A 21,780-nucleotide genomic window follows, 5' to 3' on the forward strand; every position below is an offset into this window, starting at 1 on the left:
CCCCAATGTTCACTGCAGCACTATTTACAATAGCCAGGTCATGGAAGCAACCGAAACGCCCATCAACAGACGAACGGATAAGAAGATGTGGTACATATATACCATGGAATATCAGTTTGTTGAGATGTGGATGGATCAAGAGACTGTCATACAGAGTGGAGTAAGTCAGAAAGAGAAAAACAAATATCATATATTAACACATGTATGTGGAAGCTAGAAAAATGGTACAGATGAACCAGTTTTCAGGGCAGAAATTGAGACACAGATGTAGAGAACAAACGTCTGGACACCAAGGGGCGAAAGTCGTGGAGGGGTGATGGTGGTGGTGTGATGAATTGGGCGATTGGGATTGACATGTATACACTTATGTGTATAAAATGGATGACTATTAAGAACCTGCTGTATAAAAAAAAAAAGAGTTTCAACATATTCATTAGGAGTACAAGCTCACAAATACCCAATGGTACATGATGACATGAAGTCTGTCAGGCCTAATGGATGTAGAGAAGATAAAAATTCAACCAACTACATAGATAAACTAGTGGATTTAAGACTTACTGATGGTAACTATTCTTTCAGATCTAAAAAGGCTATTATGATTATGTAATAACCTATATGGGAACCATTTTGCTGTACACTTGTACACCTGCTGTACAACTGAAACTAACACAACATTGTAAATCAACTATACCCCAGTATAAAACAGAAATTAAATTTAAAATAAAAATTAATTTAAAAAATTAGAAAATAAAAAATAGAATATAAATAAATAGACTATTACATACAGAATGGGCTGACAGCAATTTTAGCTGCAGGAGGAAACAAACAAAACCATCTTCTAATGACAGTAGAATACTGTAAAGCAGAGTATGAATTTTAGTAGTATCCTTAAACTATCTCCCACTTTTATTGAACAGCTACAAAGAGGGTGGTGTGACAGGGATGGTGATATAGTTAAGAACACTCCTCTGCCCGAAAGGCATATTCAGTGAGAAATTTACTGACCTTTATCCCGTATTTCACTTTCCCGGCATAATGCTTTATGATAAAAGCAGGCTCCATAACAGCTGGAAATTCAATGTAAGAATTCTCTTCATGTTGATGCTTAAATTTGTCCAGCAGTGTTTGATTTGTAGCCTGTGGAAAGCTGAATTAAAAATAAAAACAAAAACACTAAAGATGCAGCAGTTAATACAGTAGTTTTTCTAAATACATTTTAATTACATTTCCATCTAACACATTTAGCAAATTACAGAGAGTTTTCACTTAAATAAATTCTCATAACAAGCTGAAAAATTAGTAAAACAAGAATTGGTATTTCTATTTTGCAGATGAGAGCTCAAAAGTCGTGATTTGCCTAACTCACACTTTGCAAGTGGCAGAAGTGAGAAATTAACTCAGGTCTTTGGATATTTAGCTTAGGTCACAGTGTGCTGCACTACCATAAAACCCAAAGAATAATAAAAACTAAATCGTATGTTGTTTTGGGTCAAGAACTTGCAGTAAGGGAATGATCTCTCAATTTGGACAGGTCCTTTAAATCACTGTCATATTTTGTTTTTTCTTCATGTATGAATTAAGTAGTAATTTTCTTACCCACACCAGTTACTGTATAGCTTTATATTATATCTATTATTATTTCAAATATACATCAATAGGTTTATACTCACGGATGAGCATTTCATATCTGAGAATCATTCAAATAATATTAAGAAGTAACTACATAATAGTACAGGCATATAAAACTTCAGAAGAGAAAGAAATCTCTAGTTGGGAACAATGGAAAGGTTCACAGAGGATAAAGGAGGCAATTAATTACGAGCTAGATGTTAAAGGTTGGGTAGGAGTTTCAAATACAGAAAATAATCACTGACAAATAAAAAGGACATGGCAAGTATCTTTCAGAGAATAGTTTTATTTAACAGTAGCTGAAATAATGAAAAATAATGTGACATGAGATTGTAAAGATGCTGAATATGATATCTAATGTGTGAAAATGATTCTAAAATTAAAACGAAAATGGTTAATTACATAGTATGTATTGGAATCAGGAAGGAGAATGATTTTTTTTTTTTACATCTTTATTGGAGTATAATTGCTTTACAATGGTGTGTTAGTTTCTGCTTTATAACAAAGTGAATCAGTTATACATATACATATGTTCCCATATCTCTTCCCTCGTGTCTCCCTCCCTCCCACCCTCCCCATCCCACCCCTCTAGGTGGTCACAAACCACCTAGCTGATCTCCCTGTGCTATGCGGCTGCTTCCCACTAGCTATCTATTTTACGTTTGGTAGTGTATATATGTCCATGCCACTCTCTCACCCCGTCACGGCTCACCCCTCCCCCTCCCCATATCCCCAAGTCCATTCTCTAGTAGGTCTGTGTCTTTATTCCCATCTTAGCCCTAGGTTCCTCATGACATTTTTTTCTTAGATTCCGTATATATGTGTTAGCATACGGTATTTGTTTTTCTCTTTCTGACTTACTTCACTCTGTATGACAGACTCTAGGTCCATCCACCTCACTACAAATAGCTCAGTTTCGTTTCTTTTTATGGCTGAGTAATATTCCATTGTATATATGTGCCACATTTCCTTTATCCATTCATCCGATGATGGACACTTAGGTTGTCTCCATCTCCTGAGAATGATCTTTGATGTCAGACAGTCATTGCTTAGATTACCAATTCTGTCTGTGACCTTGGGCAAGCTAGGTACAACCTTCTTTAAGAACTGGTTTTTTAATACATAAAATGAGTAAAATGAGGTAACACAGTGCTAGTAGGTAAAAACACCTAACACTAGCTGACATCCTATAGGGATGATATAAATGTTACCTACTTTTTTATGTTGCCAAGACTGCCATTTTCCTAGTCAACTAGGCCTGCTTTTGCATTCAAATACTATCCCATCCTCAAAATATCTCGACTATCTAGGCTCTTCCTCTCCTATCCAGAACTCTCAGCCATTCTAGAATGGATTACAACTCTTAAACAATTTCAGAGAGTACCGCAACAGCCTCTACAGTAGCCTCAGCGATTCTAATTTTACTTTGTTTCATGTCACCAAACGGAACTATCAAAATAAATCTTCCTACAATAGTGCTTTAATTGTGTGCCTCTCCTACTCTGGAAAACTGGAATCCAAGCTCCTAAGCCTAGACCAACCCAACCTCTGCAAACTTACCCCTCACTACTCCACAGCAGAATGCTTCTTTTCAGGAAGGATGCTCACCTCATTGTCTCTAGGTAAAGGTTTATTTACCTTCTAATCCTCTGAGTAATCAAAAAGCTTATGATTTGTTTTTCTCTTACTTTTGAATGGAGAAAATAAATTTTGAAAGGAAGGAGGACAGATATGAGAACAATTTTTATTCCAAACAAGGAAAGATGGAAAGAAAAACTCTCCACATATCCTGCATTCAACAAACATTTGTGGATACATACTACATAACCAAGCAAAAGGGCTTGGAACAGAGTCAGAGTGGATATTGTGCATTTCAAAGCTCTTCAGCTAGTGTTCCCCAAAGGCTACCTGCAGGGGCAGCCTTAGAGTAGTGTTTCTTTGCATATAAGAAGTACCTCTGGGAGCTTTCAAAAATACCAATGCCTGTACACCATCTCCAGCGATTCTACTGAACTGATGCTAGGCTGGTGTAACTGATGTAATAGTGCATCAGTCCTATTTAGAAGTTTCCCCAGGTAATTCTTATGAACAGGTAAGATTGATAAAATGCTGTCCTAAATGAATGCTCTGATCTTAACTTCAGTTTGTTAAAATGAAGATTCTGATTCAAGAAATCTGGAGTGTAGGACTTCCTTAGCGGTCCAGTGGTTAACACTCTGCACTTCCAGTGCAGGGGACACGGGTTTGATCCCTGGTCAGGGAACTAAGATCCTGCATGCCGTGCGGACGTAAAAAGAAAAAAGCAAAAGAAATCTGGGATGGAAGTATGAGATTCTGTACTTCTAACAACCGTCAAGGTGCAGCCAGTGCTGCTGTCAGCAGATCACACTAAGTACTATAGAAAAGACTGATAACACTCTTAACTTTGCTTACACCGTTCCTCATTTCTAAATTCCACACTGCATCCTTTAGAATCTAGTTTATAAAATTTGAACAGCCAGTAGATAGCAAAGACAAGATTAAATAAGACTTCTAACTTCCAACCCATGCATCTAAAGCACTACAAACACACTGAATGAAGCAGGAACACCACTAAGGATATATTTCATGTAATGTATTCCCTACAGAAGAAAATATTTTTAGAGGAAAAATACTCAAAGTGATTCCCAAAACAGCTCTTCCTAAATGAGACTAATTTATTTTCAACCTCTCTTTGTAGGTACATGACAGAGAGAAAATATTTCATGCCTTTGCATCTTCTGGAGTGTTAAAGCATAGAGACAAAGCTGGTCCATTTACAAGGGGAGGTAATAATAGGACTGACAGACTGACTTATAAAGAAAGGAAAGTAATACTATGGTTTATTAAAAAATTTTATGGAGAACTAATATAAAAGCATAATTGAAGCGATAATTAAGAGATTATTCAGTCCAATCTCCTACCTACAATAATACCCTGACAGATGATGCAAAATAATTACTGTAATGGGAAATTTTATTACTTTATGAAGCAGCTGCTAATCAGCTCTAATGATTAGAAAGTTCTTCCTTATATTGAGCCAAAGTCTGTCTCCCTGTAATTTCTGGCCACGTGGCTTAACCCCAGAAGCTTTTGGGTAACAGCAAAGAAGTGCCATTCTCTTCATGGGGTAATATTTACATTTATGTGAGGTACCAACTGACCAGGTAAAGATGGTCTTTATAAAATAAGATGTGCACTCAATGAAATTTTGCTTAAAGAATAACAGACCAGACAAAACCCCTTTGCTCTATTCATGTTTTAATTATATATCCACTAGCTCATTTGCTGCTCACAACACCATAAGATATACAGCACACAGCATTATAATTTATCATCATCATTTCCTTTTTGCATGCAAGAAAACTGAGGACCAAGGATATTAAGAGATTTGTTAAGGGGAGTTGGAATACAACCCTGAACTTCTGACTCTACAGCCTAAGTATTATGGTGAAGCAATACAGGACAATACTTCAAAGCACACGCTTATTACTCTGCTCTCTGTATCTACGTGTTTGTTTTTGTTTGGTTTATTCATTTAGTTTGTTTTCATTTGTTCATTAGTTTTTTATATACCAGAGGGGATGGGGCAGGGGGGAAGGCAAAATTGGTAAAAGGGATCAACTCTATGGTGACAGAAAATAAATTTTTGGTGGTGAGTACACTGTAGGGTATACAGAAGTAGAAATATGATGTTGTAAACATGAAACTTACATAATGTTATAAACCAATGCTACCTCAATAAAAAAGGAAAACAAAAGCTCAGGTTAAAAAAAAAAAAAAGCTTAGTTAGAAATACCTGGAGTCCAGGTATTTGAATTTGAATATTTGAGTTTGAATCTTGAGTCCATCATTTACTACATATATGATCTTTTTCTGGATTGCTTAAACTTTCTTGTTCTTTTACCATAATATAGCTCAAACAAAAAGAACTGCTTATCATTTCAATATCTACCATAATGGGTCTCAACACTAAATATCAAAAATCACCTATGACACTTTCCAAAATAAAATACACCAGAAGTAAGGTATGCAGGCTGAGTTAAGAACTAATAACCTTACAATTTTATAAGAGACAATATATGTTTCAGGACATATAGAGCAATACAAGAAACCTTCACGACTTTGGACATAAAATTAAAATTTTTTTGTGTTGGTTGCATTTTAATTCATTTAGATTAATGGAAATAAATGTGATAGACTGGTGATAGAGTGGGTAGATGTAACTGTTAGCAGTCTCCTTTCCATTATATTTTGCCTTCTGCCATATTACTTTATAATTCTATGTAGCAATTCTGTGTTTATGGCATATTAACAGGGTGACATATAACTTACCATACATACCAGGATATTCTGAGAGTAGAAGTAGGCACCTTTAATAACTAAAGTGAACAACAGGCATAAACTTTAGATTGTCCCACACAAACCTGGTATATAGTCATCCTATGATAGTAAATGCTTAATATTTTATATTGTAGTTTAATGAGTATAATATTAAGCTAAGAATCAGGTGAACTAATTCAATTTCTAAATATTTTACTAAAGAGTCACAGAAAACCAACACATACTTCACCACTTTGGCTTCTCCAATTCTAGATTTGCCATCTCTTAGGATAATTAAACTATAAATAATACTTTATAGAGCACTGAGAATGCTCTGGAGGATGCTATAGGAAGCTTTATTTCTGAAGCATACATATAAGTTTAGTATATTGAACAGTGTTATCAAGGGGTGGCAAATATCTAGCATATGCTGCTACTTAAAACCTGCAGAGCCATGGCAGATATCACGAATCTATTATTATCTTCTCTTCTGCAAAACAGGAAAACTGCAAACACATCTCATATATAAAACTTTTTTTTAAGAGCACTGAATAGTCAAAATATTAAATTGAGCTGGTAAGTTAATGGGCTTTATGTGAGTTATACAGTCTTAATTTGGTACTTGTAAATAGCACTAAGTAGGCCTTCTACCTAAAATACTCCAAGAGTTAAGACAGCAGAAGGATTTAGAAAGACCTTTTTTTTTTTTTACAATCAGTTAATTTACCACGTAAAATTGCTGTAAATGATAATGTGTACAGATTTTCTGTTCAAATATTCAATTGTAAACTTTTGTTAAGACTGTTATCTTTCTATTGCTTTTGTATGGAATGACACTGCAAAAATAAAAAGGACCTTCTTTAACTGGGGGAAAAAACCCTTTTTTTTAAGTTAATTTTTATTGGCATCTAGTTGGCAACTAGATGCCAATAAAAATTAAAAATAAACCCATTCTTAAAACACACATACACAAACTTAATTCAAGAAGAGAGGAACACAAAACAAAAACAAAAAATAAATATAAACCAACAAATCTAAAATCAAAGTGACTCTGTAGAAGAAATCTGGAAAAACTCAAGGAAAAAATGAGTTCTATAGTGAAGTCCATCCAATTTTCTTAGAAACACACAAACACACACAAAAAAGGCATATATGGGAAACTTTGGCTCTTTACTTAATAATGTTAAGAAGAAAATGTAGGGCTTAAGAAGACATGAAAAGCCCAAATGGCCAATAACAAAACTGAAAAGAATCATACTCACTTGCTTTCTTCATCCAAAAGATGGAGCAGGCCTGTTGGTTTCTTGCTAATAAGATTTATGCAACAGGTATTATCAATATAATCTATATTGTGCCAGCTGATACCTTCAGCTCTATATTCCTCCTAGGAAATAACATATTAACAATATATTCATCTTGCAGAAAATAACAGGAATGTGAGAATAAGGACTAAAAAGCTTTTACCAGGATTAAAAGAATAGTTTAAACTTTTCTCTTTTAAATCACTAATCCACACAATGGAAGAATGTATAAATTTCACTTGTATAAAATCTTGATATAGGGTATGTCTGTTTTCTTTTAAAAGTACATGCAACCAAATTTTCTGGTTAGAATCCTATTTGTGATTCCACTCAGATGAGAATTTAGGGCTGTATTTGTTTTAGCCACACTATCTGATGACTGCACTAAGGAAAAATATAAAATGAAAAAGCCTAATTTCTCCCACACGACTCTAAGCCATCAAAAAGAACTGCTGGATCGTCAACAATGAATTTAATGAAACAATGTCTGGGAAAAGTGGAAAACTATCACCTCCAGTGATCACTGATATAAATCATATGGAATTCATACACACTGAACTTCGGCAAAATAAAACTCTTACAACACCTTTCAAAAGGTGGGGGCAGGGTAGTTTCCCAAATTTCAAGACTAAATAACTCAAAGCTCACATACTAGCAACTATTCATAACTCTCTTATGAAGCCCCCATTGGTCCTTCCTCAATTTCTATACTAGGAAATCTTCTTTTATTCATCTCTGTGATGCTTTTACTTTTAAACTGTCAGAAAGATGCCCCTAAGAACAAAGAAGTTACGTTTCTACATTGCACTGATATTTAGGCACCAAATAAATATCCTGTTCATCTGATGGTTTTAGTATTCACTGATTACACTTGCATACTTCTCTACAAATATGGTGGTTTTGTGAAATAGTGATTTTGTAATTTTATCATTCTTTCCGTATTATCATTATCCTGTAAAGAAAAAGTGGACCCTACTATAGACAACAGTCATTCTAATTGGGAAAAGTAAATGCATAATTCTTTCCTCGTAATTAACAATTTCACAAGTAAGTAATGCTATACAAAGGTCACCCCCAAGCAGTGGTAAGGAAGTTTTTTCCCTATTCTTTTTCATAGCATGGATAAAAAGCGTACTAAATAGTACAAGCATATGGATTTTTATAGACATTACTAGCAGTCCAAAATCCCTTCTCATCCCCTTTTCCCAATGATGATTCAGACCCTCTTGCCCAAAGTTAACTATTATCCTAATTTCTAATACCATTGATAAGATTCACCTGTGTATAAATATTATATAAATAGAATCATAGAATACATATTCTTTTCATCTGGCTTTTTTTCTTTTACTCAACATTATGTTGTAGGATGCACCTAAAGTTCATTCATTTTAATTGCTGTAGGGCTGGGGTTGTGGAGTACAACATTTGCTCATTTATGCATTGTCTAGGCTGCTTTCTCAATGTAACAGCAGAGCTGAGACCATACGGCCCCCCAAACCTAGAAAACTGATTTATCTGGTCCCTTTACAGAAAAAGTATGCCAAAATTGGCCACGGAGATTAAGTCTCAAACTTTAATATACAACAGAATCATGTGGAGAGCTTGTTAAAAACAGAAGCCACAAACCCAGAATTTGTGAATAAGTAGGTATAGGGTGGGATCCTATATTTACATTTCTAAGGAGTGCCCAGGTGATGTCAATGGTACCAGTAGGGGTAGGAGAAGAACAACTCTTTGAGAACCAATACTGTAGAGTATTTATATACAATGTATTCACCTATTTATATACTATTGATAGACATTACACTTATTTCCGATTTTTGGCCATTAAAAATAATGAAATTATGAACATTTCTATATAAAACTCTTGTTGAACATTTATACACATTTTGAGAGTGAAACCACAGGCTTATAAACTACACATGTATAACCTCAGAAGATACTGCCAAACAGCTTTCTAAAGTGGTTGTACCAATTTATGCACCTACCACCAGTGTATGGGACTTTCCGGTGCACAGTATTTCTCTAATACTTGTATTGTCAGTCTTTTCCATTTTAGTCATTCTGGTGAATGCTTAGGAATATTTAATTATGTTTTTAATTTTATTTTCCCTAATGACTAATAAGTGAAAAATCTTGTCCTATGTTTACTTCCCATTTGGATGTCCTCACATGCCTGTGTTCCTGATAAAAATTCTTAGGAAACAACCTTCCCTTGTTCTCAGTCTTAGGAGGAAATCATTCAGTCTATTTCCATTAAGCTTGACATTAACTGTTGGTTTTTTTGTAAATGCCCTTTATCAGGAAGTTCCCTTCTATATGTACCTAGTTTGCTAAGGGTTTCGTTTTGTTTTTAACAAGAATGAATATGTAAATTTATCAAATGCTTTTTACATTTCTATTGAGAACACCATGAATTTTTCTTTTGTTAATAGATGAATTAAATTGATAGGTGGTTAGATGTAACACGCCACAGGAAAAACACCATTTGGTTCTGATGTATTATCCTTTTATGTATCTTGCTGGATATATATTTGTTTAGAATTTTTAAATCTACATTTATGAGTGAAATTGACAATTTCCACTTCTAAGAAAATCCTTCACAGATTTAAAAAGCAATGTTATCCTGGCCCCCAAAAATGTGTTGAGAATTGTCCCCTTTTTTTTCTATTCCACGTAAGAATTTATGTCAAACTAAAAATAATTCTTTCAAAGTCAGCAGAATTCATCAGTGTTGCCATTTTGGCTTACAATGTTCTTTATGGAAAGGTTTTTAATTACATATTCAATTTCTTTAATAGTTATAAACTTTGTATTTCATCTATATCAGTTTTGAAAAGTTTTTTCTCTTATCATTTAATAAGGCTTACAGACATGAAGTTGTTTAGTGTATCCTACTATCTTTTTAACATGTGTAGGATACACAATAATGTGGTCTTTATCATTGGAATTCTGGCTATTTATATCCCTCTCTGTCTCTCTCTCACACCAATTACTTAAGGGTTATATCAATGTTATTAATCATTTCAAAGTATTACTTTTCACTCTGTTGATCCTCTCCCATAATATATTTGTTTTCGCTTTTATTTAATCTTTTTTTTTCTTTATTATTTCCCTCTTTCCACTTTCCTTTGGCTTAGTTTGCTGATCTTTTTCCAATTTGTTAATCGTTGCTCTTCAACCTTAAAATCTTCTAACAGCTATAAAATTTTCCTCTAAGTAAATCATTAGTCACACTTCTTAGTGACTCAAGTGCACCTTTAGTCACAAGTTTTAATACGTAATATATTAAGTTCAATATATTTTCTAATTTTTTTCAACTTCTAGGCTATCTAGAAATTCATTACTTAATTTTTAATCATAAAGTATTTTCCAGTTATCTTCTTGTTGTTGGTTTCTGATATAAATTCATTATGGTACTGAGATCTGTGTGATTTCAAAACTGTGAAATTTGACCCTTGTTTTATGGTCCAGTATATAAGCAAATTTTGTAAATTTGCAGTTATCTATATATGTCAGATAAGTATTTGCCTTAAAAATCTTCTATATCCTTATTTGATATAGGCCTCAGACCCAGGGAAACTGGCATTCTGACACCAAGGGCAGGCAGGACTAGGTACCCTCAAAAGCACCCACCCGGGCTTCCCTGATGGCGCAGTGGTTGAGAGTCTGCCTGCCGATGCAGGGGACATGGGTTCGTGCCCCGGTCTGGGAAGATCCCACATGCCGCAGAGCAGCTAGGCCCATGAGCCATGGCCGCTGAGCCTGCGCATCCGGAGCCTGTGCTCCACAATGGGAGAGGCCATAACAGTGAGAGGCCCGCGTACCGCAAAAAAAAAAAAAGCACCCACCCAATTCTCTGGGTGCTTTACATCTTCTGTATCCTTATCAATTTTTTGTCTGCTTGTTCTATCAGCTATTCAGCAAGGTATGTTAAAATATTCCACTAAAATTGCAAATATATGTTTGTTTTTAGCTTTATCAATTTCTTGTTTTATATACTTTGAGGCCGTATTATGAGGTACCTATAAATCTGGAATTGTATACTTTCTGATGAACTGATCTGTTTAGTATTATCAAATATTCCTTTTTTATCTCTAGCAATGCTTAAAGTGTGATACTAATACAGTTATATCAGTTCTTTTGTTTTTGTTAAGGCTTGCTAAATCTTTTTCCATCCTTTTACTTTTAACCTTCCTGTATGCTTATATTTAAAGAGTCTCTCTTAGAAGGAGCAATTTAGTCTTATTTTATATTCAGCCTGACAATCTTTGGCTTCTAGTTGGAGTAATTAGTCCATTTATATTTAATGCAATTACTGGTATTTGTGGGATTAAATCAACCATCTTACCATTTGTTATTTGTCCTGCTTTCTTGTTATTGCTTTTATTCCTCTTTCTTGCTTTCTTTTGTATTACTAGAGTTGTTTTTACTTCACTTGCTTCCTATATTAACTTGAGAGTTTTATATTCTTTTATTACTTGGTGGTTATCCTAAAATCATAAGACATTCTTAACTTACCAATGTCTAACAGAGAAAAAAATCTTCTACCACTTGGCATTTAATACAAAGACATTACAATACCTTAAATTCTGTATCGCTTCCTGAATTAAATGCTATTGTACTCACAAGTTTTAGTTCCACACAGACACTAAACCACAAAAGATATTTTTTTCTTCTTTTTTTTTCTGCGGTACACGGGCCTCTCACTGCTGTGGCCTCTCCCATTGTGGAGCACAGGCTCCGGATGCGCAGGCTCAGTGGCCATGGCTCACGGGCCTAGCCGCTCCGTGGCATGTGGGATCTTCCCAGACCGGGGCACGAACCCGTGTCCCCTGCATCGGCAGGCGGGCTCTCAACCACTGCGCCACCAGGGAAGCCCCACAAAAGATATTTTTATCTTTGTCTAATTTTGTTAAAATTCATTTAGATTCACCCACTTTTTTACATTGTTCATTGCTTTTCATTCATTCCTGAAACTCTGAGTGACAATGGGAATAATTTAGTTACTGACCAAATAACATACTTCAGTTTTAAGGAAAATACCCCACTGTCTTCTGGCATCCACTGTCTCCCCTGAAAGACTGACTTTCAATCTCATTGTTGCTTCTTTTTTTTTTTTTTTTTGCGGTATGTGGGCCTCTCACTGTTGTGGGCTCTCCTGTTGCAGAGCACAGGCTCCGGACGCACAGGCTCAGCGGCCATGGCTCACGGGCCCAGCCACTCCGCGGCATGTGGGATCTTCCCGGACCGGGGCACAAACCTGTGTCCCCTGCATCGGGAGGCGGACTCTCAACCACTGTGCCACCAGGGAAGCCCTACTGTTGCTTCTTTAAAGGTACTGTTTCCCCCATCTCTGGCTGCTTCTCAGATATTGTTTTCATTGGGGTTTTATTTTTTTGGCCGCATTGGGTCTTTGTTGCCGTGCGCAGGCTTCTCATTGCAGTGGTTTCTCTTGTTGTGGAGCACGGGCTCTAGGCATGCTGGCTTCTGTAGTTGTGAGACAAGGGCTCAGTAGTTGTGGCTCACAGGCTCTAGATCGCAGGCTCAGTAGCTGTGGTGCATGGGCTTAGTTGCCCCATGGTATGTGGGATCTTCCCAGACTAGGGCTCGAACCCGTGTCCCCTGCACTGGCAGGCGGATTCTTAACCACTGTGCCACCAGGAAAGTCCCTGTCTTTGTCTTACTGTATGGCTGCCTTTGTTCTTATCATGTTTTGTATTCTTAGGGCTTCTCAAATGTGTGCCTGTTGAAATTTTTTTGTTTTGTGTTTTAAGTTTTGGAAAATTCTCAGCCATCACTTTTTTCAAATACAGCTTCTATCCTATTCTCTCTCTTTCACATACATCTTTCCAGAATTCCTGTTACACATATGTTAGACTTTTTTACTATGCGCCATGTCTCTTACACTATTTGTATTTTCCTCTTTTAGCTTTATTCATCAGGCTGTTATTTCTTCTGGCCTATCTTCCACATCACTAATTTTCTCTTAAGCTATATCTAATGAACTGTGAAAAACTAATGTTTTTAATTTCACTCTACATTTTAGTTCTAAATTTTTAAAATTTTCCTTTAGTTCTAAATTAGTTTTAAATTTTCCTAAATTTAGGATTTTTTAAAAAGTTTGTAGTTCTTTAATAAAATTATCACTTAAAAAATTTCTTGAAACCACTGTTACTTTAAAGTTCATATCTGATAAAATCATTATCTGGATCCCCTATGGTATAGCCTATTATCTCACTTGGTTCTTATTCATGTTGGTTTCCTTCCTTGTATGTCTTAAAAAACAAACAAACTTCTCAGTTAAAAACTGAATGCTTGTATATGAAAAAGTATAGAGATAACTTTAGCACTAGAATGATTTCTTCCTCCACTGGGGACTGAATTTGCTCTTAGCACGTGGCTAAGAATGCCGGAAATTCTACGCTATTTTAACCCAATCAAGAACTGAGATTATTTTAAACTGGTCTTCAGCCTCTATGATGCCTTCTCTATTTCTGCTTTACCTTTACTGTAAGATATAGCCCATTGAGGTCTTCAACCTAAAGCCTGTGGGAGTTGCCAGGGGGCTCCTCCTTGTTCTTTAATCTGGAGAAAACCCTTTTAGGCTTCTCAGATTCTCAAGCCTGACTCTTTCAGAATCTGGCAGCCCTCTACCAGAACAGAAACGTCTCTAGGAACAAAGCAGTCCCCGAATGCTGGGCTCAACTCCCTGGGTTTCGTGCTTAAATATCTAAGCCCTGTAAAACTTCACTTATTTGAAGGTACTCCAATGCTTTCAAATATATTTTGTTCAGTTTTTTTTAGGTGTTCTGCACGCAAGTTTCGTCAAAATTTCCTAGTCTGACATCCCCAGAAGTGGGATAGACAAAAGAACAACTCATTAGATTATGAACTCCACAGTAAGATCCCTGAACTCTAAAATGTCTATCTTCAATGCCTAACAGTGCCTGATACATAATTGTTATTCGATTTACTGATGAATCAATGACCTAAGGAATAATTCTGAGCAAGTAAAGGATATAAGAGCAGTATTACAAATGATAACAGGAAACAGATTTTCAAATCACAGAAACCTCTTTTTGTCTGTCTCTTATTCCACATTATCTCTACAAATACCTTGATTCAGGACTCAGAATCACTCTCCCATACTACTTCAACTGGCTCATGGATTATGTCCTTCTCTCCAGTTCACCTCTCTTCAATCCATCTTCCACAGTTCCAATTCAAATCCTCTGCTAAATATACTTCAAATAGCTCCTCATTCTCTAAAAGAAAAATTCTAATCTTCTCTGCACAACTCTCTCTGACCCCAGGCTATTTCATCAAACTTATCTCCCTTCCTGCCTCCATCCTTATATCCTATATTTTAGCTATATTGAATCATTTCCAATTCATCAAAACTGCTGTGCTATTCTATGCCTCACAGTTTTAAAGATATTGTTACCTTTGTTTAAAATATCTTTTCCCCACTGACAGTCCGGTGAGCTCAACTTTCTATTCAAAACTCTATTCCAGGATCACCCCTGGGAAATCTTTGCAGACTTTCAGTAAGTTCTAATCAATTTCATCCTTTATATCACTACTTTACCTTATATCTGATTACCTTATACCTATCATCCTGCATGGCACCTATTACATCTCTCTCCCATCCTATGTGCATATGTACTAATTCTGGGCAAAATTTAGAAGTAAACTTCAGTAATCAAGATTTTCAAGATGTTTCCTCCCAAAGCATCTTTGGTACATTTTTATTTCTGTGTTTTATTTTTTCAAAAAATTTAATCTACTTAACTGATTCTGTATTCAACTGAATTTAACAAATAGTCCCTGAGTACCCATCTCATAACAGGTACCAGACCAGTGATACACAAATAAATAAAACACTCAATATTTAAACTGACTTAAATCTCTTATTTCCAGAAAATCCATTTCAAGTAGAAAAACATGCGGAGGGAGAGAAAGGAAGAATAAAATAGATGGGGTGGCAAAAAGTATAAATTTTCTCTAAGCTTTCCATAAATTATATCAAAAGCTTACCCATTACATCACAAATAACAGAAGAAAATACTGAGACTTAAAAGAAAGAAAAAAAAAGCTATACCTTAGTATCTATGTCTTGTGATCCATAATTCCACCACATTGCCCACAACTATGATATGCAGGGTAGCAAATAAATGAGGATCACCCACCCACCAAGTAGTTTTGAACACATTTTCCATCAACTGTAAGGTTTTATTTTTATACATGTTTTTAGGTAAGGCATTTCTCGTGGCTCCTCCATGGCTAATCTAGACTTCTAAATAAGGTAAGAATAATTTCAGTTCACAATAAGAGAACACCTTTCTTCTTCAAAAGCAATTTAACCAGTCTTCTGTTTAATGATCCACAGAGCAATTGATGCTTTTCTTTGAAAAATACAAAACGCTGTCAACAAAATGCATTCCTCCACCCCTCCAACACACACAGCCATTTTAGGAGATAAAAATACTGATTTAGCATAATCTAGTAAAAAGAACACTGGATTGAGTAAAGAAACCAATCCCAGCTCAACTTTTGATTAAACGCAAGAATTATGAAGCCAGAGTGTTTTGAATACGGGCTTTAGGCATCATTTGCAACACCAGAATAAAAAGAGTACCCACTTAAGAGTAAGCACTACATATATGTTAGGTGATATTATAACAAATAATACTATCTTTTAACAGCTCTAAAAAACAGTCTAGCTAAAAGGTCATGTGTTAAAAACTTTAAGGAATCATCAAAATGGCCAAGACTAAGGCTGCTCGTGCGAATATTAATCAGTCCTTATAACTCTTTAAGTAAAATAGCAGTGCTTAAAGCCAGGACAGAGGATGGCAAGCCTCAGTGACAGGAAAGACCTGTTGTGGTTTTCTGTTCATTTATTTTCTTCACTATTTCCTTTGAGGTGAATGTGAACCCTGCTTCTTTTTATACAAACTGAAATTCTGGGCTACAATCTCAACTTGTTACTGAATTCAAACTTGACTTGGAGAAAGAGCCCACATTTCCTTCAACCCTGCATTTACCCTAAGAACTCTCATGGAAACTGATGGCTTGCTCTTTCTACACTAATTCAGTCAATTTGAACTTCTCACAAGAAATATCTAGTTACTCATTTTGGTCTCTCTACACTGCCCTATTTCTTTGTATCCACATTCTGAGCTGATTTGAGATTCTGTTAATAAGCTCCTCTATCCCATCCTCAAACTAAGAGATCAAAGGAATCCAACAACCATACTTAACATTACACACAGTGACCAAGCCCATGGCGGCAATTAAAAATCAAAAACATCAACAAAAATTCAAAACAAACCCATGTATTTTTTCATTCAAAGGTGCAGTCAAACAAGCACATATTATTGATTCTAATACTTGAGGCCTATTAAACAAAAAAGAAAACCCTGTGTGATAAGGCCCCCAAACTATGCTCTGATCTGTAATTTGCTTACACTAATATGAAGTCAATAATATCTGTATTGAAATACAACACTTAAAATACTTATCACGACTATGACTCAAAAATTTATGTGTGTGTATGTGAAGGTGGGGGTTAGGGTTTAGGGAGCCGGAAGGGGGCAAGCGTACACACATTCAGGTACTCACCTGCTCCAATTTAAAGATATGCTGATTAAAGTAGTGTTGTAAGCGTTCATTAGCAAAATTAATACAGAACTGTTCAAAGCTGTTATTTTCATAATCTTCAAACCCAAAAATATCAAGAACACCAATGGACAAAGTCTGTGAAACAGGAAAAAAATTATGGTTAAAAAAGGATGCTCAAATTTATTTCATGAATAATATTCACAATATAAGTAACAAAATGTTCTTCAACAGCAGTAGAGAGGAAAACTTGGGGGGCCAGTGTTCAGTCAAAATATACTACAAATGAAAAGCATGTTAGTTCTCTTTTTCTTCATCTTTTTCTTTTTATCTTAATTATAAAAATAGATCCAAAGTTTTAACACATGTAATACATTGATTACAGAAATGTACAAAGCAGAGTTAATGACCTGTTACCTCAATATCACAAATCTCTAAAACCCAAGAGACAGGGAAGGGAAAAACAGGCTATTGGAAAGTCAGAAGGTTACTAAAGTAAAGCTAGGTTATTCCTAGCTATGCCTGGTTATGCCAAAAGGATCATGCAATTTTTCCTAGTTTGACTTCTCTATCCCAATAAAATTCTGCATTAAGAATTGGGCTTCCCCGGTGGCGCAGTGGTTTAGAGTCTGCCTGCCGATGCAGGGGACATGGTTTCGTGCCCCGGTCCGGGAAGATCCCACATGCTGCAGAGCGGCTGGGCCCGTGAGCCATGGCCGCTGAGCCTGCGTGTCCGGAGCCTGTGCTCCGCAACAGGGGAAGCCACAACAGTGAGAGGCCCACCTACCACAAAAAAAAAAAAAAAAAAAGAATCAAGCTAACAGGTATGTTTAAATAGTCTTACACAGGCTAGAAATGAAACGGGATATCAGAATATGTGGTTTCTTGAAGTTAAAACTTTAAAAATTTTTATCAAAAAAAGAAACACACAAGATTTATGACATTAAACAGTTCTAAAAGGATTATAACAAAAACAACAATCCCTTCTCCACCCTCAATTTCTGCTCCGTAAAGTCAACAACACTCAAATCTTTTTACTTGTTTGGTAAAGAATAGTATAATATAGTAAAAAATGTTTATTCCTCTATTTCTTGATATTTTACCTCCAAAAATTACCTTCTAACTTCTTACTATGGATGATAAATATTTAGTTCTAATATCCCAAACCACCATTCTTCTCACCACCCCACCTTATTCTTAAAATACAGTTGTATGACAATTTTGATTAAATGAAAAAAATTTTTCTCCACTGGTGCTAAGAGAGATACTGGGCAAACTGATGTAATGAGTGATAAATAGTAAGAGACTTTTAAAAGTCTCCATTAAGAGTATTTTGTGTGATTAATACTGCTGACTAATTCTAAGCCCTTACAAAAAACAGTGAAAATAATGATCTTCAAAAATAAGTCAACTTGGGACTTCCCTGGTGCCACAGTGGTTAAGAATCCGCCTATCAATGCAGGGGACATGGGTTCGAGCCCTGGTCCAGGAAGATCCCCCATGACACGGAGCAACTAAGCCCATGCGCCATAACTACTGAGCCTGTGCTCTAGAGCCCGCAAGCCACAACTACTGAAGCCCACACGCCTAGAGCCTGTGCTCCACAACAAGAGAAGCCACTGCAATGAGAAGCCCATGCACTGCAGTGAAGACCCAACGCGGCAAAAAATAAAATTAATTAATTAATTTTAAAAAATAAGTCAACTTGGTATATTAGATTAGAATTATGAAAAGGTCATGTAAGAGTAATTTTACATTTAAATATTTAAGTTTTACATTTAAATATTAAAAATAATGAGGTCTAGATATATTTCAAGACATAACCAGGTTAAAAAAAATACAAATTAGAAACAATACAGATAGCATGATCCTATTTTTATGTTTAAAAGCAACTCTGTACATGTACATCTATAGGAATGTAAGTACATAGGAAAAAAGCTCTGGAAAGACACACAGAACAGTTTCACTGAATAGGATCATAGAAGCAGAAATAAGGAGAGAAATAGCAGGGAATACAGATAAAAAGTGATACTTATTACTCTATATAATTCTATGTTATAAAATTTTATGCATTACCCATTTTATTAAAACAGTTTTTCAGGAAAAATATATTATAATCCAATATATGTCTACCTTGGTATTTTGCTCCAAATCTTTACTATTCACAAGTGCATGATTAATCCGAAAAACTATCCAGTCAAACAGGGCACTATATAAAGACTTAGCCATGGAGTTCCTCACTGTCACAGCCTGCAAAAAAAAAAGTTAGGAGTCTAAGTGAAATTGGCAACAATCTGACTAAGATACTATAACAAAGTGTTTTGCTCTCATTCAAGAAAAAAAGCTTATTATCCTGAATTAGAAATTAATTTTTCTTTCAATATAAATAACCTACAATTGAAGTTTTTTATATATACTCATTAATTTAATCCAACTCAGGGAATCCAGGCTAAAACTGCCATGAAAGATAAAGGAAACAAAACATGAGTCCACACATTTCAAAACACTTTTACTGAAAACTGGGGTATATATTTCACCTAGTAAAGAAGGTAGAATAGGAACTTTATAAATAAATGAACTTTGCCAGCTAAAGGGGGGAAGAGTATTCCAGGCATAGGAATCAATTATCAAAAAGGCATCAGTTATCTGTGGAATCCTAGTCATACACCACAATTACACTCCTGGCTGTCTTCAGCTTGTCATCCACAGTAACCTCCAGAATTTCTCCATCCCCAAACAGTAACAATTCTTTCATTATGGAGTTATGTGATTTACTTTTTCCCCTCACCTCAAGCTTTCCCCAGTTTATGGAAACTCTCTGTACTATCCGCTCAATTTTTGTGTAAATCTGAAATTAGTCTAAAAAATGAAGTCTATTACTTAAAGAAAATCCAACATTTAGAAAGTACCTCAACCTAAAAAGAGGGTTGTGGGGCATGTATCTTAGACAGCTGAGTCCTAGAACTTAAAAGAATACAAATCCTAATAATTTATATACTTCTCATCTAGGGACTTATTTTGAAGCTTGTATATTCAGGTACATATTTATATCTATGTTCTTAATTTTAGAGGAAGTAGAGAGTGTTGATTAAGAGCTAGACTATCTCCCAGTCCCGGTTTCTCTACTTATTCCATCTATTTGACCTTGGTCAAGTTACTTAAACTCTTAGGCTACAGCTTTTTTACATTTGTAAAATGGAGACAATACTATAACTGACCACACATAGATGATGAATGAATTTCTGAATTTCAGTGAAAAAAAAAAAACCCCTCAAGTTTCCAGAACAAAAACTACCTACCTAAACTATCACCTACATAGGAAAGAGAAGACAGGTATTAAATTCTCTATCTTCAACACTAGACACTTGAAAGTAATTGGAAAACGTTTAGAAATTCTGAGAGAAAAAAGGATGTGGCCCTAAAATTCTATTCTTAGGCAAGTTATCAACCAAGTATCTTTAAAATAAAAAGAAAATCAATAGTAGAATATATAGAGAGAATAACCATTCTATTTTCCCCAGAGGAGGGGAAAAAGAATAAAGATGATCTGATTAAATTCAGCAAAAGCAAAATATTTTAAAACACACAGTAAGAAAACATGTTCGTTATTACAATGAATATAAATGAGTTGAATTTGGTAGTTAAAAGACAAACCTCCATATCAAATTAAAATATTTAGAGAATCCAAATATAACAAATATACAAATATAATGCCTATGTATACCATAACTCCCAATATTATACTTTTAGCCTGTTTTCTCTGAAATGCAGTCTTGCCTATCACAGCTTAACCTCAATAAGCCCAAATACCAATTAATTATTTTCTCACTCAAACAAGATCTCGTTCAGTGTTTCATTTCTCACTGAATGGTACCAGTATTCTACAGTTGTGTGTACCAGAAAACCAGGATTCATCCTTGACATCTCCTTCTTCCTCCCTGCTTCCCACTAAGCAAATCATTGCCCAATCTTGTTGATTTTACCATCTAAATTTCTTTCTTTTTAAATACATTCATTTCTCCCTATCAGTAGGTCACCATTCTAGACATAGCAGCAAGCATCTTTCTCCTCAGGAGTACTAACTACTATAGCCTCCAAACTCATCTTTCCACATTCACTCTTGCCCTCTGTGTTAGAATGATTCCCATCACCAGGTGTACATGTTCTCTATATCCTCTCCCAGTAAGTGTGAACAGGACTGTAAATGATGGATTTCACTCCCATAACTATCTTATGTTATATGACAAGGGTGAAGGGATTTTAAAGATATAATTGTGGCCCAAAATCAGGTGAATTTTTTAGTTAACCCAAGAGATACTGTCTTGGGTAGAGCTGACTTACTAGGGACTGAGCCCATCCATCAGAGATTCCCCCGCTGGCCTTGAAGAAGCAAACTGCCATGTTGTGTACAGGACCACATGGCAGGAAATGGCAAGTAGACTCTAGGTGCTGAGAATGGCCCCTAACAGCCAACAAGAAATTATGGATCTCAGTCCTACAACTGCAAGGAAGTGAATCCTGTCAACAACCTGTGAACTTAGAAGAGGATGTTGAGTCTCAGATAAGATCACAGCCATTATGAATATCTTGACATCAGCCTGGTGAAACCCTGAGCAGAGGACCCAGCTAACCTGTGCCCAGACTGATGATCCAAGGAAACTGTCAGTTAATAAATCTGTATTATATTAAGTCACTAAGTTTGTTATACAGCTACAGAAAACTAACACGCTCTCCTCCAACTGATTTTTTCACACTGCTGCCAGATTGTCCTTAAAAAAATATCTAAGGCAACTTTTTTGCTTAAAACACTTCTTTCCATTGCTCTTCAGACAAAATACTAAAATCCTTACGGACTGCTCTTCATTTTACTCATAATGCCTAGCAC

At 35.5% G+C, this 21,780-nt stretch overlaps 1 protein-coding gene across 7 annotated transcripts in view; it reads right to left on the bottom strand.

The window, feature by feature from the left end:
• The window catches only part of MYO9A (myosin IXA), a 287,470-nt gene that overhangs the window by 172,483 nt on the left and 93,207 nt on the right, over positions 1–21,780 (bottom strand). For all 7 annotated transcript variants that reach the window (XM_082618504.1, XM_082618506.1, XM_082618507.1 and 4 more), the window contains 4 exons: positions 19,029–19,145; positions 16,899–17,033; positions 7,233–7,354; positions 1,006–1,147 (listed from right to left, as the gene is read on the bottom strand). In XM_082618504.1, coding sequence (XP_082474630.1) covers positions 1,006–1,147; positions 7,233–7,354; positions 16,899–17,033; positions 19,029–19,145 — 516 coding nt within the window. The remainder of the gene's footprint in view (positions 1–1,005; positions 1,148–7,232; positions 7,355–16,898; positions 17,034–19,028; positions 19,146–21,780) is intronic.

Source organism: Mesoplodon mirus (genome assembly GCF_964341445.2).
Source record: "Mesoplodon mirus genome assembly, chromosome: 4".
NCBI classification, from domain to species: Eukaryota; Metazoa; Chordata; class Mammalia; order Artiodactyla; family Ziphiidae; genus Mesoplodon; species Mesoplodon mirus.